The 25,205-nt window shown below is 46.3% G+C and overlaps 5 protein-coding genes across 8 annotated transcripts; 2 read left to right on the forward strand and 3 right to left on the reverse strand.

Moving 5' to 3' along the window:
* On the forward strand, positions 307-2,862 carry LOC8076575. Its single transcript, XM_021464950.1, has 2 exons — positions 307-1,356; positions 2,722-2,862. Exons 1-2 carry the CDS (start codon positions 307-309, stop codon positions 2,860-2,862), a joined length of 1,191 nt encoding a protein of 396 aa, XP_021320625.1.
* Positions 6,257-8,305, reverse strand: LOC8067835 (cytochrome P450 89A2). Its single transcript, XM_002445011.2, has one exon. It carries the CDS (start codon positions 8,157-8,159, stop codon positions 6,534-6,536), a length of 1,626 nt encoding a protein of 541 aa, XP_002445056.1. The 5' UTR covers positions 8,160-8,305; the 3' UTR covers positions 6,257-6,533.
* Positions 9,066-11,611, reverse strand: LOC8076576. Its single transcript, XM_002445012.2, has 4 exons — positions 11,323-11,611; positions 11,091-11,203; positions 10,171-10,340; positions 9,066-9,818 (listed from the first exon to the last, which is right to left on the reverse strand). The coding sequence occupies exons 1-4, from the start codon at positions 11,405-11,407 to the stop codon at positions 9,380-9,382; spliced, it is 807 nt and encodes a 268-aa protein (XP_002445057.1). The 5' UTR covers positions 11,408-11,611; the 3' UTR covers positions 9,066-9,379.
* LOC8076577 (protein ENHANCED DISEASE RESISTANCE 2-like) lies at positions 12,821-16,574 on the reverse strand. Of its 3 annotated transcripts, none has more exons than XM_002445013.2 (3): positions 16,309-16,574; positions 13,470-14,395; positions 12,821-13,098 (listed from the first exon to the last, which is right to left on the reverse strand). In XM_002445013.2, coding segments are annotated over exons 2-3 (927 nt in total). In that variant the 5' UTR covers positions 16,309-16,574; the 3' UTR covers positions 12,821-13,097. The 3 variants fall into 3 exon arrangements, with proteins under 3 accessions (XP_002445058.1, XP_021320773.1, XP_021320774.1); XM_021465098.1 differs by lacking the exon at positions 16,309-16,574 and adding an exon at positions 16,126-16,266; XM_021465099.1 differs by lacking the exon at positions 16,309-16,574 and adding an exon at positions 15,579-15,682.
* Positions 18,065-23,894, forward strand: LOC8076578 (sphingoid long-chain bases kinase 1). 2 transcript variants are annotated; one of them, XM_021465497.1, is made up of 8 exons: positions 18,065-18,350; positions 19,247-19,636; positions 19,885-19,978; positions 20,084-20,121; positions 20,737-20,883; positions 21,005-21,104; positions 21,336-21,793; positions 23,236-23,894. In XM_021465497.1, exons 1-8 carry the CDS (start codon positions 18,321-18,323, stop codon positions 23,389-23,391), a joined length of 1,413 nt encoding a protein of 470 aa, XP_021321172.1. In that variant the 5' UTR covers positions 18,065-18,320; the 3' UTR covers positions 23,392-23,894. The 2 variants fall into 2 exon arrangements, with proteins under 2 accessions (XP_021321172.1, XP_021321171.1); XM_021465496.1 differs by lacking the exon at positions 18,065-18,350 and adding an exon at positions 18,362-18,569.

The following is a 25,205-nucleotide window of genomic DNA, read 5'->3' on the forward strand; positions in this document are numbered from 1 at the left end:
CAACAGGAAACCAAGCCGGCTCCGGCCCAATACTCATTCTCTCCCACTGTGCTACTGCAGCTCTCAGGTCAGGTGGTCAGGTATACTCAGGTCGCTCAGCGGCTCCGGCCTGCAGGATCTCAATCTCAACCGAACGGAAGAGGCCGATCGATGCCAGGATCTCAACTTCCAATATCCATCCCAATGCTACCATCCATCCCTATATATATCCGAAACGACGACGGCGGAATCCGATCCGATGCATTCTCTTCGCATCTGCCCATTTTCCATCCAGAAAAACCTCATTTTTCCGGCGCCAGCGCGGCCATGGATGTGTTGCCGCCGCCTCCCAAGAGGCAGAGGGGCGGCCAGTCCCAGTCCCGTCGCCAGCAACAACAACAACCGCCTCCCGGACCCAAACCCGTCAGAGGACATGACGGCGGCGGCGGTGGTTGCGAGGCAGTCGACGTCGACATCAACGTCGACGTCGATCTGCTGAGCTCCCTCCACGACGACGTCCTGGGCAGCATCATCACGCTGCTACCCACCAAGGACGGCGCGCGGACGCAGGTCCTCTCGCGGCGGTGGCGTCCGCTGTGGCGCTCGGCGTCGGCGCCTCTCAACCTCGAGGCCACGGTCGTCGCACCGGCAGCCGTGAACCTTCGGCCGACGTCTCCACCGTCCGCCGTCGTCGGCGCTTTGCGGGCGCACGGGGGCCCCGCCCGCCGCGTCTCGCTCACCTGGCTCGGCCCATTCGACTCGTTCCCGATGGTCGACGGCCTGCTGACGCCGCCGACGACGCTCCACCGCCGCGGCGTCGACGGCGGCGGAAGCCGGTTCCCCTCCCTCGACGGCCTCCGGGAGTTCGAGCTCTACTACAAGCCCATCAACGTCCCCGGTGTCCACCGGCACCCGCCGCCGATGGCGTCCCTGCGCCGCTTCGCGCGGACACTGCGCGTGCTCACCGTCTGCTCCGCTGCCTGCAGTCTCGGCAGTTACAACCCGTACAGGCTCGCCTTCCCGCCGGAGACGGAGCTCGAGTTCCCGAAGCTCGAGCAGCTTACCCTGAAGCACGTCAGCATCTCTGAAGCCGCCCTGCATGCTGTTCTTGCCAGATGCCCTGCGCTGCAGAGCTTGGTGCTGCACAGGAACGAAGGCTACGGTCGTCTCGTGATCAGATCGCCGACGCTCCGGAGCCTTGGCGTATCACATGGTGCTGAGGTCGTCGTCGAGGACGCTCCGATGTTGGAGAGGCTCATCCCTCGTCATCTAGGAAAATTCCTCCGGATCCAGGTTGTCCATGCACCTAGAATGAAGACGCTGGGATATCTGTGTGACACAATCTCTGAATTTGAGATGGGAACAACAGTTCTCAAGGTATACCTATATATAGATCATATGCCCTGGGCATGCATGCATGCATTTCGATCCATCTAGCTAAGCCTTGTTTAGTTCTGAATGCATTAGAGTATTGAATATAGATAAAAAAAATTAATTACATAGTTTGTCTGTAATTTGCGAGATAAATTTTTTGAAGCTATTTAGTATATGGTTGAATAATAACTATTAAATAAAAATAAAAGTGACACAGTGTCCAAATTCAAAAGGTTTTTTGGATCGTGTTATATATGCTATGCTGTGTTGTCCTGTTGCACCCCACAAATTTCTCTGAATTTTACTTGTTCGTTTTAGGGAATGGTACCCGCTGCTGGCGCATCTAGCATGATCCGCACTGTGAAGATTTTAGCCCTTGACAGTCCCCGCGATTTGGATGTTGTTATTGACTTGTTGAAATGCTTCCCGTGCGTGGAGAAGCTGTACTTGGTGGGGTTTATTAATTTGGTGACTTTTTTATTTAATCTTTGTGTAATAAACCTGATTGCAAAAGCTCTATGTATGCCTGTTTTTATCACTCGTACAGTTAGTCATATTGCTCATCCCTCCCATCATATTTCTTCTTTTCAGGAACTCTGTCATTATAATGTAAAGGGTAAGGTCAAGAATGTGCGTCGCAGTAATGTTCCGATGGAATGCCTTGGCAAACATCTGAAGATGTTGGAGCTGAGAAATTACCGGGGCAGGAAGTCGGAAGTGAGCTTAATCAGGTTCTTCCTCTCGAATGCTAGAGTGGTAGAATCAGTGAGGTTTATGGTCCCTCCTTACAATCGTTACAAGGGGAAATGGATTGTGAATCAGCGTAAGAAGCTACTGCTGAACATCAGAGCTTCTCGAGGTGCTAGATTTCACTTCGATATCGGTCGCTGTCTGTCCAGTCGCGTACCCATGGAACACATCCACAATTTAGCTATAGATGATCCCTTTGGCAGATCATCATGTAGCTGCCAATACGATGATTTCAAGTGATGAGCTTCTTTAGAGTCTAGCTAGCTAGCTAGGTGGCCAATTATTATTGGCCTTTTATTGTTTGATTATGCAAACCAATTAATCTTATCAGTTGTGACACTTTATATGAACTTTTGTGCACACATGGAGTAGATTAATTAACTGTGATAGAGTACTAAATGTGTTCCAGGCTTATAGCTATTGTTATCAAGTCGTTCATGGTTATTGCAAACAGTTTTTTTTTTTTTGACTTCCCAATGTGCAGCTGAACCTCCAAAGCTAGCTCTTCCAAGTGTGTTAATTAGTCGTCAGGCTCTTGATCATTTGGCCGTCCAGTTGTGTAGACGCGTGAAACAAGTCTTAATTTTGTGTTGGATGGTCTGTTTGATAAATCATTAGATACATTATTTTTGTGTCGGCAAGATCGATCCTGCACCCGTCGAGCGTCCTCCGGTACGCCGGCCGCCGCACGCTGGAGTGCCGCGCGCCCAAGGCCTCGTCGTCGCTGGCATCCACGACGCAAATGTTGCTGCGCGGTGAAGAAGGTGAAGCTAGCAGGGGGGCAGGGGTCGTCGTCCTCGATGACCCTCCTGCCTGCACCGCTCGACGACGGCGTCGTCGACGTCGCGTCGATCGCGTCTCTGCAGAAGGAGTTCGTGTCGACGGCCGTCGGCTTTGCAGGTGTTCGGTGCGGCCGGTACGGTACGAGAAGATGCTGTCCATCCCGGCGCAGGCACGATCGATGAGCTATTCAATTCGTTCCCCTGCAGATACGAGCACGCAGGGCCCGTCATCACCGTCACGCCGCCGCCGCCGCTGCCGCGGACAACGACGACGTTGCCTGCTATGCTACGTACGTGGACTATCTCCTTGACCTTACTGTCTCCGAAGACGTCGACGTCGACGTCGACGGCGGTGGCAGAATAAACCAAAACAGCTGACGGCCGGAGAGCGAGAGATGGTGAGCTTGTGCAGTGCACCGAGTTCTTGTCCGGCGGCGCGCGCGGACTCCACCATCACAGCGCTACAGCGGACCATGGCGAACGTCGTTGCGCCGCCGGAGATCCAACCGAAGCTCCAGGCCGAGACCGAGATACGCCACGTCGTCGTCATCGCGTGCGCGGGCATCCAGCTCCAGCTGGACGACGACGACGACGACGACGACGAGCACCTGCCACAGATGCCGTACCGGTAGCTCAGGGCCGTGCTGCTGGAAGCGCTAGCTACGGTGGCAGTGAGGAGGGCTCGGCCACCGACGTACGAGTCCTGCTATATGTTGCACACCGTGCCCGTGACATACTCCTACATCAACGTCGTCACTGCCGGCTCAAGCCACCAATGGTCATAGTGCTGCCGGCTCAAGTCACCAATGGACAGTGATATATAGGGGGTCCGGGGTCTTTACTGCCGATTTTTAGGGACCAGTAATCATTTCCTGATTTCGAAGGTAAAAACGAGCATGGAAGTGTTGTCGATCACTACCGGTTTCAGAGCAACTGACAGTGATGAACTGGTAGTGTAGTAGTGGTACATGTACTCTTTGTACTGTTTTTCTAAAATATGTAGAGTGATAAATAAAATATAATTTTATAGGTCTACATATTTAAATGTTGAGGGCTTAGTGATAATGGAAGCCAGCAGCCGAGTCATTAGGAGCCAACGAAAGGCCACTAGGAAAGCCTAGTTGCACTCTGCCAAGCCTTCCCCCTAAAATAGTACACTCGGTGAAGTCTTTGTCGAGTGCCGTGCTAGCACTTGGAGAATGAAGAATTGACGTTGTTGGTCGACGGCTGACGCCGTTTCTTTTTTTAATTTTTTCCCCGAGTGCAACATTGAAGAAAGATTTTTGAATTTTTTTTTAAAAAAAAAATACTCTTTGTCGAGTGCCTGGGCTGTGGCAATCGGCAAAGAAATTTGTCTTTTTTTAAAAAAAAATCCTCTTCCCCGAGTGCCGCAGCCCAGACACTCAAGGAAGCCACCTCTAATTTTTTTTGTTTTTTGCTTTTCCATGTAAACAACAAAGCATATATATATATATATATATATATATATATATATATATATATATATATATATATATATATATATATATATATATATATATCACAAACGACCAAATTTGTATGAAATACACAATATATTACAAACCACACGTTCAAAAGTACACACTATTTCAAATTAACAAGTTCAATACATAAAAACGACTCCAAAGGCGGCTCACGGCGATGGTCCAGTGTGCGATGATGATGAGGGTTGGGACGCCCCCAACGTGCGATCCCGGCGACGGTGGAGGTGGGGATGGGCCGACGTGCGATGTCGACAACCCTCCGACATGGTTCGACGCCGCCCCCGATTGATGCTGCAAAAAAGAGAGCAGATTGCATGTGAGTGACAAGATAAATATGTAATTAGTGTAAAGAAAAGTTAAAAATTTCGGCAACACCTCCCCTACATGGGGAGGTTTCTAAAACCTACAAGAAAAACATCGACACGAAGCCCGGCCTCACGTGGAGCGCGCGGACGGAGCATGTGCACCGCATACAGAGTCACCACTGCATGCGCGCAGAGCGCGCCCACAATGTGCATGCACACGACGAACTGCAGAGCCGACCTAGTCTCCCGTGTGTGTAGGATCTGAGAGACCACGAGCTGAGCTCCCTGTTGTAGAAATGTTCATGCAAGTGTGGCTTGAGCCTATTCTTCTTTATGGTATCTGAGCTGTCCATGGTTGTGACCAGCTGGTGCAGGAACTTGTGGAGGAGGTGTACTGCTCGACGAGGACCCGCCGGCGGAGGGCGGCACACAACCGCTCTGGGCGACCATGGCCTGCTGCGTCACCATCTTGTCATGCTGGGTGGCGTAGAGTTCCTCCAGTACGAGGAATGAGCGAGTGGAGAGGAAGTCGTGAGAGGGCTGCTTGGAGGTGATGGTGGCGATGCAGTGGCGGTACTTGTCATTGAGGCCGCGCAGCATGTTGAGGACCTAGGACCGATTGGAGACCGGCTGGTCGAAGTCGCCGAGGGCGTCGGCGAGCTCCTTCAGGTTGGCGGTGTAGTCGGTGATGCTAAGGTCTTCCTTGTAAAGACTCCGGTATTCGGCCTCTAGGTACACGGCGCGGTGGAGCTGATGGTCACGAAACTGGTCGACGATGGCACTCTAGATCGTGAAGGCGCAACAAAGACGCCGGGGACGCGAACGATGTGCATGACGTCGCGGGACATGGTATTGAAGAGCCAGTTCATGAGGCACCGGTCCTTCATCACCCACTCTGGATCGGCAAGCTGCGCGGCAGTGGGGGCGGCTTGAATGTGGGGAAGAAGACCGATGGGTGGAGGGTAGGGTGGGGCGGTGAAGGATGCAGAAGAGGAGGTGGGAGAGCCATGGGTGGCAGTGGCGGATCTAGGATTTTAATCATGGGGGTACGAACGAAAACGATATAGTTCATCGATATGAACATAACATCACTAAACGGTGATAAAATAGTTGTGAATATAGAGTGTTAAGGTTGTTATATAAGCCGAGTAGACTAGCAATTATGTATAACAATGTATTATTCATGTATATATTATTAAAAAGTATACATATTAAATGTTTTTCAAAAAAATTTGGGGGGACAGCTGTCCCTCCATGCTACTACTCTAGAACCGCCACGGATGGGTGGAGGGCTCAAACACGAACAGCGGGTTGTCGTCCATGGCGAGCAGCGGAAGAGGGAGATGAGCGCTGGTTTGCAAGGGATCAAACCGAGCTAATAGATAACGTCGACGTCCCAAGCGCCACGATCGCCTACTGTGACAATGTCTCCGCCGTCTACATGAGCAAGAACCCTATACATTTCGGCGCACCAAGCATATCGAGCTGGACATCCACTTCATGCGCCTCAGAAGAAGGAAGATGAGTAGTGACATGTTGGGAGGATTTTTTTTTTGAGTGATCCATCACGACGGATAGACATATGTGTTTATTAAAGGAACAAACATAGCAGTACGAGTCCGAGGAAACATTAGTACAAGAAAGCAGCTATAGCCAGCAAGAGCAGGCCATGCAACAACATGACTGACTCCACAGGAAAGTTGGTGGCGATGGCGATTTTTTGCTGAACTTTACTAAAAGAGAACCATACGCTTATCACTCAGCAAACAAACAAACAAACAAGCAAGCAACAGGGAAAAAATTGCAGATGTTCGGTTCGACAACGACAATCTCCCGCGTCAGCTGGCGTTCCTGGTGCAGCGGACGACGTGGGCACGGAGCGGGCGGCGCATGACGACGGACAGCTCCTGCTTCTCGGCGAACTCCACCGGCTCACCGGCCACCTGGACCCACTCGAACTCGGCGACGAGGCCGGCCACGAAGAGCTCGAGGTGCAGCAGCGCGAGCGCCATCCCGGGGCAGATCCGCCGCCCGGCGCCGAACGGTATCATCTTGACCTCCTTCGCGCCGGTGAGGTCGACGTCCGCGCCTTCCCCGCCGGCCAGGAACCGCTCCGGCCGGAACCGCAGCGGGTCCGGCCACACCGCCTCGTCCAGCCCCAGCGCGACGAGCGGGAAGTTGACGGACGCGCGCCTCGGCACGCGGAAGCCTTCGAGCGACAGCCCGCCGTCGCCGCCGTCGTCGATGCCGCCGGTCGCCGCGTGCGGGATCGCGAAGTGGCCAGGCGGGTGGCGTCGGAGCCCCTCCAGCACGACGGCGCGAAGGTACGGCATCCGCGGCAGGTCCTCCTCTTGGATGCAGGCGCTGCCGCCGCCGCCGGTGACCTGGTGGATCTCGGCACGGAGCCTCGCTTGGATCTCCGGCTGCGTCACGAGGTTGGCCATGATCCACTGCGCCTCGGTGGCCGTGTTGTCGGTGCCGACGGCGACGAACTCGGCGCACAGGCTCACCATCTCGCCCTCCGTGAGGTTCCTGCCGCCGTCTTCGGGGATCCGGAGATCCAGCAGCGTGTCCACGTACGTCGTGCCGTCGCCGTCGTCGTCGCCGGCGGCGGCGGCGTCCCGTTGCGCGCGGCACGCTCGTATGAGAGGCGCGAAGAGCTCCTCCTGGCGGCGCCGGAGGGACAGCATCTGCTCCCACCGGCGGCGGAACAGGCGCGTGGTGACCCCGGGACACACGTCGAACACCTGGAAGCCGAGCACGGACGTGAGGAACTCCCGCTGCAGCGCCTCGACGGCCGCGACGACGTCGTCGGTAGCGAGGCGGTCGCCGAAGCACATGGCGACGAGGACGTGGAACATGGCCCGGTGCAGCAGCCCCTCGACGACGACGACGACGACGGCCACCCCGTCGCCGCCGTCGGGGCCGCCCACCATCATCTGCTGCCGCGCGACGACGGCGGCGACGAGACCCCGCAGCGCTTTGCGGCGGGCGGCGGCGAACCGGGCGAGGCGCGACGGGTGGAACAGCTTGCCGGTGAGGTTGTGACGGAGGACGCGCCAGAGCGGGCCGTAGGCGGCGGACGTGATGTTGCGCTGGCCGCTGGAGAAGAGGCGCAAGGCGAGGCCCGCGGGGGGCCTGTCGGCGAAGGCGGCGCCGCGCTGCACCAGCGCGCGACGCGCCACGGCGTGGTCGGCGATGAAGATGGCCGGGCGGGACGGGAGGAGGTGGAGCGTGAAGATGGGGCCGTACCTGGACCGTGCCGCGGTGAGGACGCGCTCGATGCCGAAGTTCGTTCGGCCCAGGAAGAGCAGCGGAGTGATTAGTGATAGTAGCGTCGACGGGCCCGGCGGGAGCGGCGGCGGCGTTACGGTGGCGGTGGATGGACGGCGGAGGGTGGAGAGGAGGGGGATGACCGCGATGCAGATGAGTATGGTGAGGGAGTAGTAGAGCAAGTCTTCCATGGCTGCTGGGCTGCTGCTGCTGCCAGTGCCACTGTGCCAGCACCCAGCAGGTAGGAGACGAGACGACGAGGCATCATTTTACCGTGGTGCGGCAGCATGCAGCAGAGCCAGGTGCAACTGCGGAGTGACGTGGAAAGCGACACGACGCATGCCCGTTGGCGCGCCGGCATGCACGCACCTAGCTTTTTGTCCTTGCACTCCGGAGTGATGTGGCATGCCGCATGTACCATGCATGCATGAGTGCAAGAGAAATGCATATATACTAATAATTTCTTCTAAATGATTGAGAGCCAAATTAACTTGATATGTACTGTAACACACATGACACGTAGAGTTGTATAGCGTCTCTTAGGCCTTGTTTAAATCTAAAAAGATTTTGGATTTTGACACCGTAGTATTTTCGTTTTTATTTGACAAATATTGTCTAATTATGAACTAATTAGGCTTAAAAGTTTTTTCTCGCAATTTATAGGTAAATTGTGTAATTATTTTTTGTTTTCATTTATATTTCATGCTTCATGTATGTGCCGCCTGATTCAATATGACGAGAAATCTTTAAAAAATTTTAATTTTCGGAGTGAACTAAACAAGGCCTTATAGATCTAAACATTTACGCTGCCTTTGAATAGACGCAATCACAAAGGTCCAAACAGTGGGTCTGCGTGGCTGTCTAAAGGCCTAAAAAGGTTTTTTTTTTTTGAAAGACAAGGCTAAACAGTGGCGTTGCTGTATGTTTTCGTCTTTGTAGCCATGATAGCTACTGGAACCTTGTTTCCTAGAGCTTCTAGAGCGCGGCTTTAGCTTCTCCTGCTGAAGTCATACCAAAATGTATACAAAGAAACAGCTTCTTGCAAGAAGTTTGCAGGAGCTGAAGCTGTTTCCTACTTATACAAGGAGCTAGAGCCATAAAAAATATGGCTTCTCACTGCTTCTCACAAATTTAGCACAAACTATAACAAAATTCTCACTAGAACAAATTTTGTTACACTTTTTCTGGAACAACTTCAGCTAAAAAACTGCTTCATAAGAGGAACTGGAGTTAAGTCCTTTTGGGAGAAACAGCCGCACAGAGCTGATAAAAACGATCTCACAAATTACAGTTTCGGCATACGGCACATCTATACCAATCAAAGCTCTGTTTCACTAACAGAATGTCTAACAAAGGTGACGTTCTGTTTATGCTCTAACAGAGGCACAGAGCTGAAGCAGATTTAGCCCACTCAGTCTTTATTGCCGACAGCTTCTTCAGAGTCTCTAAGCCACTCCTGAAGTTTCAGTTCCTGTTCTTCTTTGAACTTATTGTAAGCCTCCACTGTTTCGGAGACGCCGGTAGCAGGCAAGCTACGGTTCGTTCCAGTCGTACCATCTGACAACCGACTTGAAATGGGGAGGTCATCCTTTTCTGTATCTGGTGTAGATGCCCCTTGTCCACCAGCTTGTGACGATTCTGGGGCAGCAGAAGACGCTGAATTCTCGCTAATATCATCTTTGGTTGTAAAGTCAGGCTGTGGCCACCTGAAACTGGATGCCTTTTGCTTCGCAGTGTTGAACATTGAAGAGAGGTAGTTCCTTCTGCTACTTCCATTGGTAGAGCCCAATTCATCCCAAGTTCCTGAGCTTTTCCTTGACTCGAACCCCCAACTGGGGTTCTGGATCAACCTGATAGCAACGAAGTTTTCTCTTAAAACCAACTCTACAAGATGATGCTCAGCACAGACAAGATATGTACAGCAACGAATTACGGGTTTGACAAGCGAAGTTACTATAGTGATTTATTGTCCAAGAAGCAAGATGCTTGGAACCTAACTGGAGAGCTCAAGCAAAAGACAGTTGATCATAATTAACTTCAGACTACATAAACAACATATCAAGTTGTACTGTTCTTAAATGAATAAGGCAAAAAGGCAAAAGCTTTTTAGCCATAAAAATGGTGATAAAAAAGTTCAGCATATTTTTAAAGATAATAGTTGTAAAAATAAAAGAAAGTCCCCAGGAATTAGTATATTTGTACCCTCTCTTTGGCTGGGTCTTTGACATTATTTGCAGTGATCTATTTATGTCCTTGATCATGTCATCAGCCAGTGGAAGTCCAAAATCAGCCATGGATCTCACAGCACAAATAGAATCCTCCATGTCTTCTGTGTGCAGTATCACCTCGTGAGTCTTTTCTGCAAGCTTACCCTGATGACAGAAACAAAACTCATGTTAGATCCATACAGAAAAATATCAGCATCTTGATGTGTAGTACCAACTACCAAGGGCAAACCACATCATCAGATGGTTTAGCAGATTACCAGCAGGCAGCAGCAAGAGAAATATTACTTTGTTTGTTCCAGAAATTTTGTATTAGATTAATTCAGATTCAGATGATAGGACATCTTACACTAAAAACGTGGCATCAAATTTGTGCTCCTCCGTACCATGAAGCCATATTAAAGCAGTGAATGGCTTTCATGAAACTATATCCTGCAATTCTACATCACTGGAAACCCAGTTGCTAATCAACCACAACATTAAAGCTTACCTGTATCCAAACTAAACCAAGTAGACACCCAACAGCAAGAAACTGTATTAGACAAGGCACTTGAGTGGTATCATGGTAATCTGGCAAGGATGCACATAACCCAAATCCTCAATGCAACTAACTAACAAGCTGCTAAATATGAACACCCTAATCAATTACTAGCAAGTTTGCCAGTAATGCAGCAAAACACAAAAGAATGTCCTATTCTTTTCAGCTTGCCTCCCAATAAAGCTCAAATCTTTGATTTCATCCATTACTTGGGTCGATATACTATTCGTTACAGACGAATCGCCCCCAATAAACCAATACGAATGCTAATCCCCAAAGCACAACTCAACACGCAAAAAGGGGAGGAAGCAAAGCAATTAAGCAAAGAGGGGGAGAGGAAGGCAGGCCAGGCGGTGGACCTTGACGTCGAGGAGGAGAGGCATGGAGGCCCGGGCGTGCTGCTGGACGAAGTAGAGCCCGACGGAGGGCTCGTTGGCGACGTACTTGATCATCCCGTCCACGCCGTCCTTCACTGCACAACCAGCACCAGACCCCCAAAAAATGACGCGGTAAGCGAGGTGCTCGACGGGAATCCCCAAAGGAGGAGGGAGAATGAGAACAGGGCGGAGGGAAATTGGTCGCCACGGTTACCGCGGAGGAAGCCGTCGGCGGGGGAGAGCGGCAACGACGACCCGGCAGCAGCGGAGGAGGAGGAGGAAGAGGGGCGGTGGTGCATGTCCGCGCCCGCCGGCGGCCGACCATCACGGACTCGCCGCCTCCGCTCGTCCAGGAGTTCTCAGATTCGCCGCCGCTCGGAGAGGAAACAGCTGCGGAAAAGATCGATTTGGGAGCCTCTCTCCGTCTATTAGAGCTATCTCTCTCTTTCTATCTCCTGCGGGGAAAGAGGTTGAAGAACAGACAAATTATTGTGCTCCTGACAGCTGCAACTACCCGCGCTATGTTACTGGAAAAATAGGATTTTCAAGCATAATTTCCTACTTGTGCAATTCCTTTTTTTCACAAATAAAAAACTCCTGCGATTATTTTTTTAATAATAATAATATAAAATCTCACAAAATTCTTGATTTCCTAGAGCTATCTCGGTCGTCAAAATCAGCAATGGAGCAAATTGGATTTTTTTGTCGTTTGGTAGATATAAGATAAAGCTCAATAATTAACAAACACTATAAAGTTTAAACATCTTAGGGTGTGATTGGTTTTGGGACACGGGGCTTCATTGTAGTTTTTGGATAAGATGGTCTTTGCTATATGTTTGGTTAGAGGGACGGAGACAAAGGAGATACATCACCATTGTACTTAGTTATATGTCATTTGGAGACTCGTATGTCATCCTCTCTCACCTTCTTCTCCTTCGTCCTTCAACATGCCAGGGCATGCTAGGGCCAGGGCTGAGCTCGCACCAAGGCCATGCCACCCACGCTAGGGCTGGGCTAGGGTTGCCCATGGCCAGGGCCGAGCTCGCACCAAGGCCATGCCACCCACGCTAGAGCTGGGCTAGGGATGCCCACGCCAAGGTTCGAGGCTAAGCTCGCGTGGGCATGTGGCCAACGGAAGGAGGGCACATGATGACAATAGAAGAGAACGGCGTCAAGACTCGAGAGAGGTCAAAACTCGTACATCAGATTTGAAGAGACGCCTAGGGACAACATCCTAGAAGAATAGTCTTTTGTGGGGCAGTTCCATCTCACATGTCCCTCAAACTAGACACCTGAACGAAGTGTGATACCTATCCCGTCCCCAACCAAACACATCCTAGAGTTTCTAACCCTAGAATGGAACATCAAAAATTATGAAGTTCTCAAACCTCATACATTTAATTTAACATACACCTTCTAATAATAGTCAAGGCGTCGACATGATAGGCATTAGGTGTCCTCCAAGCAAAGGTCATGGCAGGACAGCCAACAAGAACACAAGAGAAGTCTAGAGCATCCAAGTCAGACTAGATCAATAGTAAGTTTTATTGTATATATAATTGTATATGATAGGCATTAGGTTTCCTTTTTTTGATTTGTAGCTTTCATCGCACTTCATCGATTCAGCGGATGCATTCCTCTCCATCTTTACCAGAATCAGATACTAACTTTTTTTTTTCTTTTTTGAAATGCAGATGCTTTCAGCTGCCATATTCTGTCAGAATGAATCATTCTTTCCTTGAGCTTCATACAGTCGATACATAAGCGACTATATAAACATTAGGTATTCCGTTTATGTACACAGTTATGCAGTTTGTCTGTGGTAAATGTATATAGTTTTTACAGCAGATGTGAGGACAAAGAAACAAGCCCCACTATCTGGTACTGATCATCCTACTGAAGAATTGTGATGCAGTGATTAACTGATAAATTGGCCCCGAAACAATGAAGACATGGTTTTGATCTCTTCTAGTAGGGGTCTGAAGAATATCTGCAAGAGAGAGGTGCATGCAAATATATCATTACTTCACATGATAAACCTTCATCAGACAATAGAAAACAAATATTTTGACAGGTTTCAATAATATAATAGAATGATGCTAACACAGTGGTGCAGCAAATTTGATTGAGTAACCTCCTCAAGATAACACAGAAAATTGCAAGGAAAAGGAAAGTGCTTCACTGTTCATGACTCAAGAGGGACGCCATAACTTATGCATAGATCTCAACCTTTTCGTACTCACACAACAGTCTTTGTTTATTTCTTTTTTTTAAAAAAAATGTGCACTGGAGATATTTCGTTTATCTGTCAAGGTATAACTCTAAGATAAACAATTTACAAGGCATTAGCTAAGTACTTACCATTTAGAATTCTCATTTGCTTCTTCTTTGTGCAAACTTCCATTAGTATTCTGCAAAGTAGGGGATGGCTCCCTCGGATTGCCTTGGTTGTTTAACAGTTGAGAGAAACCCTGCCAAAATCCTACAGGCCGAGACTGAGTGCTTTCCTGATGCTCTTCAGATCGCTTTTCAAACAAACCAGCTGATCCTGGATTTAACTCAGAAAACCTTACAGCTCCAAGAAGTCTCTCAGGGAGCTCTGATTCATTTTGACTCTCAATGAGAAAGGCCAAATCTACAGTTAGCGTTGTGATATAGCCAAATGCCAAATGAACAATTGCATTTGCAACTATAGAAGACCCGATATCCACATCAACTTCAATGAAGTTTGATCCTTGAGTATACTTGCACGAGAGGGCTCTCCCCAATATACAAATGGCTTGTTCACCCACAGCAGTGCGAACAATCCAGGGCCCCTTAACAATGTTTGCTATTAACTTGAGCCTGGAGTTTCGGAAAGCATCATCTCCTTTCAAGAATTGGTCCATAAGTGAGCCTTCAGGTATAGCCTCCAGCGATACAAAGTAGAATATTGCACTGTAGTTATCCTTGGGCAGTTGCAAGTTGAATGCCCAGACAAAAGGCTGGTTACCACGTGAAACCTCCTCATCAATAGCTTTTCTAACTCGATGATTATTGTCTTTCAGGATCTCACAGATTTTTGCTGGTCCTTTGATCCAATCAAATCCAAGAGGCTTCAGAAGATATTCTCCACCTGGTATTTTTACCTTGTTTGTAAGATATTCAGGGCCTCTGACCATAAATGAATCACCAGAAGGAGTAGCCCAGCCATTAGGACAGTTTTCAGGTGTTAGACAGGGAACTGCTCCTCCTAACTTAACACTCTCTATCCATTGTTGCTCAGCCTCACCATTTGAAGAAGACATCTACAGAAAAAAAAAATCCCAGGTCTAGTGAGTTCCTTGTATATTATTGAACTGAGAGTTCTCACACAAATAGAAAGACTTGCAGAGCAATGATAATGCTCATTACTTTACAATTTAGATTGCACCAACCAAAGCATTGACTAATGTAATGTCATAAATGTTCTCCCAAATAAGGGATATTGGTCTGTAACATTGAATGAAGACATTTACCACCTGTTAATATTTGACAAAAAATCCTTCTTCCAAATGACTTTTACATCTATGTGGCAACTAAAGAGATGAGTGATCAAATTTTGTAGGGTAAGTGATTAACATATAGTCAAGCATATTCATAGCATGGAGCATAGTTGGTGCTTCTTCCCTTGGGACTTGGTTTTTTTGTTTTGGCTCTTTTTTTTATCAGGTATAACTGGGATGCACACAACCCACACACTCCACACTCACACCACACACACAAGTGTGCGTGTCCATACACACGCAAAGAAGAGATTGGGAGGAGGCTCTCTAGCCTCCAGTGCACGGGAAACGCATCCAGAAAATAGGTGCGACACCACTAGACCACAAGCCCATTTGCTTTTTTGGCTCTTTTGAGGCCATGTAGACTTTTACCTATCTGTTTCATATTTTACACTATAATATACTTACCACAGTAAGAATTTCCCGTCTCTTTTGCTAAAAAGCATATCATAAACTATGAAAAATGTGGTAGAAAGGACCTACACAGAGCCAGCCCTCGGTGGCATGCCTGTAATCAGGAGTATAGCAGCGTACTGCACAGAGCAGCAACTTTTTACACCACCAAATAGCTTAGGACGCAATCCAACCACAAATAAGCATTATACAGTTAGAACAGGGTAACATGTAGAACCGAACACTAGTTACTATGGTGTCGGTAAGGTGGCAGGGAAGGAGTAGGAGGAGAACCTAGACTATGCAGATTGTAGTCTCCGTTAGGAGGAGAGCGAGGTTTTGCACCTCCGGATCCCTATTTTGATCAGAGGGAAGAAGAGATAGGTAATTTCATTCTTGATTCATTCTATCAGCCGAGTGGCTTTACATAGGCCAGTGGCCAGCTCCAATCACTCCTTAATTCTATCACTCTTTCTTGATCCTCTCAATCACTCTATCTTATTTCTTTAATTCTCTCAATTTGTTTCCCTTCCTAATTATGCCTATGACTTACCGGATCAGCCACTGGTTGCCTTGTTGCTGCGACGCTTCAATGACTTCCCCCACATGACACTAGTACTACCCAATAAGTATGATGCAACCATGACACTTCGACGCCTACATCCACATAATAACTAGTTAAGTTCAGCAAGAAGGCATAACATCGTTGCTAATGTGATGTTCGCCTCCAACTATGGAGGTAGAAACTCCTCTAGTTCTAACTCTTCCTCCAATTCCTTGATTGACTGACAGATTTGGGAACGTCGTCCCACTGTGGGCTAAGGTTCTGCAGCCAGAGCGAGATGGTGGCGTGCCGCTAGCTGCAATGGAATCAGCTCAACAACTGCACAGCAAAGGAAAAAAAAACCTTTTTTATTTTATTTTTAATTTTATTTTGCAGGGCTCTGCACTGTGCTAGAGGATCGGAAGTCCCTCCTTATCCAGCTACTCCACCACACCAGCAAGAAATCGCCCAGGGGCCGGCAGCATCAAAGCAGGAGGAATGAGCCAGGAGAGACCCCAAGAAGAAGGTCCCGCTGAGCCGAATCAACCCCTCGAACCTGACGAATTCGTCGGACACCACCGGACCCGACCCCACCATCGGCCCATCTCAAGCTCTTGGCGGTTTTTGCTCGTCCAGGCTCCGTCCGACGAACAAGCAGTAGCAGCATCAGCAGCTGCTCGGGGGGAGGCGAGCGGAGCAAGCAAAGGGAATCGCGCAGGAGGGGAGCGGCAAAGCTCACCTTTGGGGATCCTGAGTCCTGACGACTGACGACGACGCGCCGGGGAATGAAGTGGCAGTAGGAGCGGACAAGATCCCCGAGCCGCAGCGCCGCGATGACTCGATCTGAAGAGGCCTCTGGGTTGTGGATTGCGTCGGACGTTTGGTTGCCGGCCGGAGAAGGAAGGAAGGAAGGGGAAGGGGAGCTTTGTCCTTGCGTAGCCGTAGCTGCGACTGCGATGCAGGCAGGCGCTGATGACGTGACGACGGCGACACCGGCATCCCGGTCCAGCATGATTGGCGTGATAATACAGTTCCTTCCTTTTGGAAGTTTCTTCCCTCCGTCTCGATTCTCAAAATACTAATTGTATTTTTTTAAAAAAACTAGTTTTATTGAAAATATTATCAACCTTGTATCTCCTAATATATTATTATAACAATATATTCTCATAATACTTACTCTCTCCGTCTAAAAAAAAATTGCTGTAGTTGAGTTTCAGACATCTTGTTTGGCCATCCGTCTTATTATAATTTTTTTACAAATATCGTCTATTTTAATATGTTTTATTTGATTATTAGAGGTACTTTAATAATAATTTATAAATTTTAGATTTTTTATAAAAATTTTAAATAAGACGAGAAGTTAAACATGATTGGTTAAAGTTAAAAGCATCGGTCTTTTTGAGACGGGGAAATATTACGCATTAGTCTATATATATACAGTATATATTACAACTATTTTAAAATAAATGCATTTTCTAGATATGCACATAGGATCATATTTTCGGACAGAGAGGATATTAATTGGTTACTAAAAAAACGATATGGGTGGCTTTTTTTTTTGGGTACGGAGGGTGCTTGTCGTCATCATTGTCACGCGTGCTTGGCTTTCTGATCCGAGTGCCCTTGCCTCTGCCTTTGGCATGGCCACCGTCCATTGCCGTCAGCACCGTCGCGACACCCTGAGGTTCACTCTTAGGCCTTAGCCCTCTCCACAACCCTCAATTCTCCCTCTTCACATATTCTAGGTGTTCACTTTTGTGGTACTATTGTTGCACTCTTCGATGGCTTCAACTGCTGTATTTGCCAAGTATTCTTTGGATCCATATAAGGATTCTAAGAATCCGAATAGAAAAAAAATTCTCAAAATCCTTAAATTTTATCTAAATAGAGATTTTCGAGTATTCACAACTTCCACTCTTACCACCACCCGTCACTCCATATACGGCATACCGCATTATTACCACAATCAAAGACTCTTCTACGTCCAACAAACAACAATAATAGGCGTGTTTCTAGAGCACAGGATAATATATTTTGATGTTCAAAGCACACATATATTACTGACAAGCATCACTTTTTTTTATTTGAAACAGCATCAGTTTGTTTCTTGATGCGTTGCCATTTTTTCTCACGAAAGATGGGTATAGTTGATGTTGATACCTACCGGCAAAATTCTCCATATCGAGCGGTGATCAGACGACCACAATAAGACCCTATTTAGTTCCAAAAATTTTCAAAATTTTTCAACACATCGAATCTTTAAACGCATACATAAAGACATTGTATTTATAATTAAACTTTCTCAAATAGAAAAATGATCTATATATAGTTTATCTGAGTAACTAATTACGCAGATAGTAGTTTGCGAGATAAATATTTTAAATCTAATTAATTTATAATTAAATAATAATTATCAAATAAAAATGAAAGTGCAATAACCAAACCTAAATTTTTTCACCACCTAAACAAGACCTGAAAAAGACGAATTTTCCCCGTAACGAAAAAACAAGCAAAGGAGAAAGGACTTGATTGGGAAGCGGCCTGACACTCCTCCCCAGTCCTCCCCCCACCCGATCCCCGGCCCCGCGGCTCGCCGCCGGACCTCCACCGCCGCCCTCGTCGCGAGTCACGCGCGCGGCGGCTTACTCTGCTGCCGTGCGGTGACGACAGGAAGAGACGCGGGGGGCAGGGGCGGAAGAAGTAAGAGGCCGCCACCGGATCTCGTGGAGCTGCCCCGCGCCGAGAGCGATCATGAGCTCTAGAAGCCTTGTCCGCCCCCCGGTGAGTTCTCCCGTCCGTTCTCTTCTGTTCCTTGTATGTGTTTTGCTTGCATGTTTGGTTGGTTGGCCGTCTCCGCGTCGGTAGCTGTCGGTTGGATTTGGTCGCTGAGTGAGGGCGCGAGGACGCGGAGGGGAAAAGTTCTTGACTACTGGAGTTCGAGGACAAGATGAGAGAGGATTGGGAGGAATGGATCAGTTTTCTTACCTTATGAATAGCCGAGTATGTTGCTTGCACACTGTTCTGCCGTTGTATGTTTGCTTTTTAAATCTGATGATATTTGTACCAGATTTTTCCTAAAGCCATTGTAATGTAAGCTACTCCCTATTCTCCCAAATTAAGTCCATTTGCACTTTAACACAAGAATTAAGGTGAGTTGTACAATGGGCTCATTGTGCACCAATTATTGCTAAAATTACAAAGATGGCAAGTTTATTGCATTGGTTGTTGTGCCTAGTAGGGGGTAGACTTGAAAGAATGAGAATGTTTTGATGTATTTATATTTGGGGCATTTGAGAAAAGAGTAGATGGACTTATATTTGGGATCATATGGAATAACAAATCTTACTCCCTGTGGTGGAAAATTAATGACGTTCTGATAGGCTTTGCCTGCAGCTAGTACAATTATCTGATCGGAAACAAAATTTATTACCACTCACAGGTAGGAGTAGTATCAAACATCAATGCATGGTCTACCTCTACATGGGTGCTGGCTTACTTGTTTGCTTTAATCGGTAACAATTGTGTAAAAACTACCTCTTTTGAGATCATCTGTTGTAACAGTCATTGTTTACACACCTGCCTGACAGTCTGTGTACCCTAACTAATGTCTAATGTTGTCTAAGTTAGTGGTTATTTCTTTGCTCTTTTCCTCATATGCATGGTAATCACCATGGCAGGTTTCCTGTAGTGCTGCTGTTAACGGAATTAATGGAGGCCTCACCTACAGTACATGTCGTTCAAGAAACTACTACTATCAGTATTCTCATACTACTAATTTGCAAAGTTCGCCAGTAGACCAGATGCCTTTGCCTCGGAAATTAAGGAAATCGATTCAACGAAATGCTTACTTTTTAACCCAGAAGAGGAAGTTCGTACCACACTGTTCATCAGACCTTAGTACCTCCTGCAGAGAAGAAGTACCCAACTATTTATCAATCAATGTTTTGCAAGACCAATCAAATACAAAACCTGGAGCTACTCGTAAAGTGCTTGTCATTTTGAACCCTAATTCTGGATTCCGAAGCTCTCGGGATGTTTTCTACAAGAAAGTGCAATCAACATTGAAGGTGAGACGTTCCTACCTTTTTTAGTCAAAACCTTCCTATTAATTACTAACACTTATGTTGATGCATTCATCAAAGTTTCTGTCATATCCAAAGAAATGAGTATTATCACCAGTTTAGTTCTGTATATACATAGTATGTACAAGACCATGAAAAAATACATCCTGTATGTGTTAGAAGAAAACCTCAGATACAATTCTTTCTTACCTGTAATTTATATATGTTCGTGTTTGAATTTTGATTTGGTGCAGCTTTCAGGCTTCAAGATGGAAGTCATCGAAACAGCATATGCCGGTCATGCAAAGGTTCTTTCTTCTACTGTCGACCTCCAAAAATTCCCTGATGGTAATATTAATTGTGTATCTCTTTTTTCTTGTTCTTTCCTTTTTGGCAATCAAATTCCTTTCTATTTCACTATTCAAGATGCTATCTTTTTTTTCTTGTTTACAGGTATTATATGTGTTGGTGGTGATGGGATCGTCAATGAGGTCATCTCTTTTCCTATCTTTCTTTCTTTCTGTATAGAAAATGAACTGGAATACAGTGTTGCTTTATTGCACCTGGGTGGACATTTTGTTTGCATCTACTCCCTCCATCTCAAATTATAAGTCATTCCAAGAATGTTGGAGAGTCAAAGCATCTCAACTTTGACCAAAATTTTAGAGAGAATTACAAAGATTTATAACATCAAATAGGTATAATATGAACATATAATTAATGAAGAATGTAATGATACTAATGACATCATAAATATTATTATTCTACCATATAAATTTGGTCAAACTTAAGATAGTTTGACTCTCCAAGATTCTTGGAATGACTTACCATTTGGGATGGAGGGAGTATTACATATAAAACATGTCTGTTAGATGGGACTGTTCTCATTGCTCTCATATAAAAACTACCAGTTTTAGCTCATGATTATGGCTGACCTCTAGCAGCAGTTGTTTATAGCAGTTTGGACTAGTATGTATTATATAGCACTGGCAGTTATCTGTCTTCAACTGGTAGTGGACACAAGTGCACCCTGGGCATTTTTATTGTTTTTTCTAGTCTGAAATTTATCTATCCTGCTGATGACATATTTCTCTATTTTAATGCAGGTTTTGAATGGATTACTTAGTAGAGATGATTTTGAAGTGGCAATTCGATTTCCCATTGGGATAATACCTGCTGGTTCTGATAATTCATTGGTGTGGACTGTTCTTGGCATCAGGGATCCTGTTTCTGCCGCAATTGCTTTAACTAAGGTACCTTGGTTATGTCATGTTCATTTATTTCATGCTAGATTGTACAGCCAAGGATTTCTCTGACTCGGCATATCATAAAACTTAACAATACATATTAATTTGTAAGGCCATTCTTCTGCAGGGAGGTTTCACACCAATAGATGTGTTTGCCGTAAAATGGATCCAAGCTGGAGTGACTCATTTTGGTTTGACAGCTTCCTACTATGGTTTCGTAGCTGATGGTAACTTTTCATTCTTCTGCGCATCTAATTCTGATATGATGCCCTTGCTATCTTAACTCTATCAACGAAATGATCCCAATGTTGTCGATGTAGGTTAGAAATTAATCAAATTATACGTACCTTTTTTTTTGTATTGTATTGGAGTTATTGGGTATCTAGGTAAAGTATGGCCTCAAGCAAGCAAGTGATAAGTCATCTTAAAGCTTCACACTTTTTATTTTTTCTCTGCAGTTCTGCAACTGTCTGAAAAATTCCGCGTGCAGCTTGGTCCCTTCCGTTATGTTGTTGCTGGCCTTCTGAAGTTTCTTTCATTACCTCAGTACAGATTTGAGGTGGACTATCTCCCTGCATCACCAGGGAGAAATTCTGAATTGAGACCACTGACTAAAAAATGTCATGAACAGCTTTCTGATGATGGCAAGGTTAGGAGAGGTACACAAATCAATGGTAGGATTGAAGATAATTGGGTTACCAGGAACGGGGAGTTTCTTGGCATTTTTGTCTGCAATCACTTTTGCAAGCCTGCCCAGGGGTTACTTTCTCCAGTTATTGCACCAAAAGCTCAGCATGACGACGGCAGTCTGGACTTGATTCTTGTCCATGGAAGTGGCAGACTCAGACTGTTTTGCTTCTTTATTGCCTATCAGCTATGCTGGCATCTTTTACTCCCTTACGTGGAATATGTCAAGGTATTGTGTCTTTCTTGTATTTGTTTGCATCACTTCTTGCGGCAATTCATGTAACTAGGCTTACAATCCCAGTTCTAGACGCCCTTGAACTTAATAGCATGTGCTTTCCTAGAATACAGGACACCTGATAGATTCAATCAGTTGCCTTGTTTTTAAATGACCTTCCATGTTTTTTTAGACCAAAGGCATCGGTCCTGCATTGTATTGAAAACATATAGTTATTGGGGATACCAGTTTACAAATAAAAGGACCAACAGAGTTCAAACCTCCACTACCCTCTAAAACCATATAACAAAAGCGAAAAAACACCAGACAAAAGATAGAAGCTTATAGAGCACAATACTTGATATAGAAGATCCATTACCAGGCCACCAAACATAGAGGCCACCAAAAAACCGAAACTTCAGCGCTGGTCTTCCTTGCTTAGAGCACCTGAATCACCACTTCTTCAGCCTTTCCTGCAGTTTCTTAACTGTAGCTTCCACCAACAAGGCTTCCTCCATCTTCATCAACTTCTTCCACTGTAGCATGAATCCCACAATCTTGTAAGCTATCAATTTAACATATTTAATCAACATTCTTAAAGACCCAGCCATTTCTGGTTTTCCAGAGACTCCGGACTTTGCTAGCAAGAATACTGCAAGTCCTTTTAGAATCCTCTACATTGAGCAGCAACTCTTGGAACTTGTGGATTGAAGTTGGTCCCTCACTCCACCCTAAACTATCTCTAATCCAAGGCCAGATAACCTGAGCTATATATTTTTTTTTCTCGAATACGCAGGAGAGCTGCATATCATTGTATTAGTAGAAGAAAAAGGAGTCGTACATAGACCCAAACACACTCACACACACCACCACAACTTCCCTGTTTTCTAAGGCTACCTCACAGAAACTGAGAGCAGAACGACCGAGTGGGCTAAGAGACTAAAAGCACCTAGCAGTGAGCAAGGACAAACCCTTAGCTCCTGCCAGACACCACCAATGGACATCATCCCTAGCTAAACTAAGGGCTGTGTTGACGTTTGGTACAGCCCCATTGAAAACACAGTCATTCCGGTGTTTCCAGATGCTTGCAATTAAAAAAGAGATGATCCCTAGTTTCTAGTTTGCTATGATATTTGCATTTTTCTGAACCTTTACAATTCCTCTTCATCAATTGAGCACCTGTCTGAACCCTGTCATGCCATAGCATCCAGAGAAAAATCCTTTTCTTCAACGGTAATCTGACCTAAAACAGCTCTTTCATCCTTTGATCTACCACTCCACCACTAGTCATCAGTTTATAAAGAGAATTTTCCAGATGGCTCAAGCTTCCAAACCAGTTTGTCTTCTTCACTTGCTTCCCATAGCATGTGCTTTCCTAGAATATAGGACGCCTGATAGATTCAATCAATTGCCTTGCTTTGTAAATGATTGTTTTGTTTTCCAACAATTGCTTGCAGATAAAAAAAGTAAAGATTAGGCCAGTTGGCAATACTCACAATGGTTGTGGCGTCGACGGGGAGCTTCTTCATGGAGAGGACAAAGCTGAATGGCAGTGCTCGCTGCTTCCAGCACAAGGCCGGTTGCTTGGCCAGGATCCCCGTGCTTTGAAGTAGCTACTATCTACCCACCTGGCAGTCATTCTATTTTGTTGAGCAGTACCGAGATTGTTGGTTAATGGGAAGCGGGCAAATTTATCTTTGGCCACTGTTTTCATATATTTATTGTGAGTTTGTAAATAAGGGTCAGAGCCTAGTGCACAAAAGGGGAAGCTTGAGCTGGATGGTATGCTCCGCTTTGTTGTGAAACCTAGCAGGCGCAGAGTTGGGAGTGAATAGCACATTGTAAAGGCCTTGTCATGGCTGCCTTGGTACCCACTTTATGTAGAATGAACCAGCAAAGAGGATTACTCATGTCTGGTGGGTGAAAAGTGCAGCACCTCAACTCTTCAGATAGCATATCTGTAGACTTACCCTTTGTCAAAGATTATAGACTTACCGCTGGGATTGGTAAAAGCGTGGGTAGGTGAAAAAAGTCGAGCCTAGTGATGGTCAAGCTTGGTAAAGCAAGATTGGAAATGGAACGTGACATATACCATTATGACCATCTTTGTCATGCTGATTTGCTGTGCACAGTGAGTGCTACTTAGACTTGCTTGGTACTCTCTCACGTTCTAAATTACAGTTTATTTTTTATTTTATCCTAAGTGAAACTTCAAATTTTGATTAAGTTTATAAAAAATATATTAATAACTATAATACCAAATTATTTTCCTTAAAGTTATTATGAAGTATGTTGTTTTTATAGTGTATTTATTTGAATTTGTAGTTCTAATATATATTTTCCCTAAGATAAAAGTATGGTGAAGGTTAGACAATTTTGACACACAAAGGCGAAGTGAACTGTACAATAAGATTTTAAAAGTACACAGACATGAATGAGCCAGTAACTCGGGCGAACCAAATACGGGTCATTCATAAACTGTGATGAAATAATTAATTAACCCGTGTTTGAGCTACATGGGACAAATTGAAGGGATCATCTGTGCAAGCTACTTGAGTTTGAGTTTGCTCTTTGCAGGACGATAGTTGGTTCCATGCATCTTTATTCTTTGACTCCAGCCCCAAGCAAAGAGCACACGGCAGTATGTATTCAAGAACCAGACAAGATTAAGTGTGCTTCCAGATTAGAAATCTTCTTTGCCTTGACCTACAGTTAAGTACATACAGGTTAGAAATCTCAACGACAACATCAAAATGAAAGAACACTATGAAGTAACAGGGGGGATCTAGTAGAGTGACATGGATAACACATGTGCACCCAATAATTTTCGAAAAAAAGTTAGAAGTTACTAAGCATCGAATAGCCATATAGCTTGTAGCTTGGGAACTCGGTGTCTCACAGCGAACAGGGAGGAACAGGGGATGGGAATACCTGCTGGGCGCTCTTCGCCGGTGAAGAGATCAGCAAAGGCCTCGGCACCAGATGTAGGCACCTAGAGATCAGTGAAGGCCAGGGGCGGATCTAGTAGAGGGACATGGGCAATTTTCGCAAAAAGTTCGAAGTTACTACTAGGCATTGAATGGCCAAAAATAGCTTGAGGTAGTTTGGAAACTGGGTTTCGCACAGCAAACAGTGAAGACAAGGGGTGGGAATAATACCTTTTTTTTTGTGAGGGCGCTCTTTGCCGGCGAAGAGATTGGCGAAGGCCTCAGCACCTGGTGTAGGGCGGTGGCGGGAGCTCAACTAGAACCCGATTTGGGAAGGGGAGGCTCGATCTGGGCGAAGGTCGGGCTCGGCACCTGGTGTAGGGCGGCAGGGGGTGGGAGCCCAACTATGACTAGAACCCGTGACGGCGGTGCGAATCAGCCGGCAGTGGCGGCAGTGATCGGAGGAGAGGGATGCGAGGAGAATGGGCCCAAGTGGTGAA

Source organism: Sorghum bicolor, chromosome 7 (genome assembly GCF_000003195.3).
Source record: "Sorghum bicolor cultivar BTx623 chromosome 7, Sorghum_bicolor_NCBIv3, whole genome shotgun sequence".
Classification (NCBI taxonomy): Eukaryota; Viridiplantae; Streptophyta; class Magnoliopsida; order Poales; family Poaceae; genus Sorghum; species Sorghum bicolor.

Excerpts from the sequence above, each read along its gene's own strand:
- LOC8076578 (XM_021465496.1), top strand. The coding sequence starts at position 18,537 with ATGGATCAGTTTTCTTACCTTATGAATAGCCGA. Across the intron at positions 21,105-21,335 it reads CTATGGTTTCGTAGCTGATG|TTCTGCAACTGTCTGAAAAA; the intron begins GTAACTTTTCAT and ends TTTTCTCTGCAG. Across the intron at positions 21,794-23,235 it reads CTTACGTGGAATATGTCAAG|ATAAAAAAAGTAAAGATTAG; the intron begins GTATTGTGTCTT and ends AATTGCTTGCAG.
- LOC8067835 (XM_002445011.2), bottom strand. The coding sequence starts at position 8,159 with ATGGAAGACTTGCTCTACTACTCCCTCACCATACTCATCTGCATCGCG.
- LOC8076577 (XM_021465098.1), bottom strand. The coding sequence starts at position 16,236 with ATGCTGCTACTGCTTGTTCGTCGGACGGAGCCTGGACGAGCAAAAACC. Across the intron at positions 14,396-16,125 it reads GTGTCCGACGAATTCGTCAG|ATGTCTTCTTCAAATGGTGA; the intron begins GTTCGAGGGGTT and ends TTTTTTCTGTAG.
- LOC8076575 (XM_021464950.1), top strand. The coding sequence starts at position 307 with ATGGATGTGTTGCCGCCGCCTCCCAAGAGGCAGAGGGGCGGCCAGTCC. Across the intron at positions 1,357-2,721 it reads TGGGAACAACAGTTCTCAAG|ATACATTATTTTTGTGTCGG; the intron begins GTATACCTATAT and ends ATAAATCATTAG.
- LOC8076576 (XM_002445012.2), bottom strand. The coding sequence starts at position 11,407 with ATGCACCACCGCCCCTCTTCCTCCTCCTCCTCCGCTGCTGCCGGGTCG. Across the intron at positions 10,341-11,090 it reads CTCTCCTCCTCGACGTCAAG|GGTAAGCTTGCAGAAAAGAC; the intron begins GTCCACCGCCTG and ends TTCTGTCATCAG. Across the intron at positions 9,819-10,170 it reads AAGACCCAGCCAAAGAGAGG|GTTGATCCAGAACCCCAGTT; the intron begins GTACAAATATAC and ends CGTTGCTATCAG.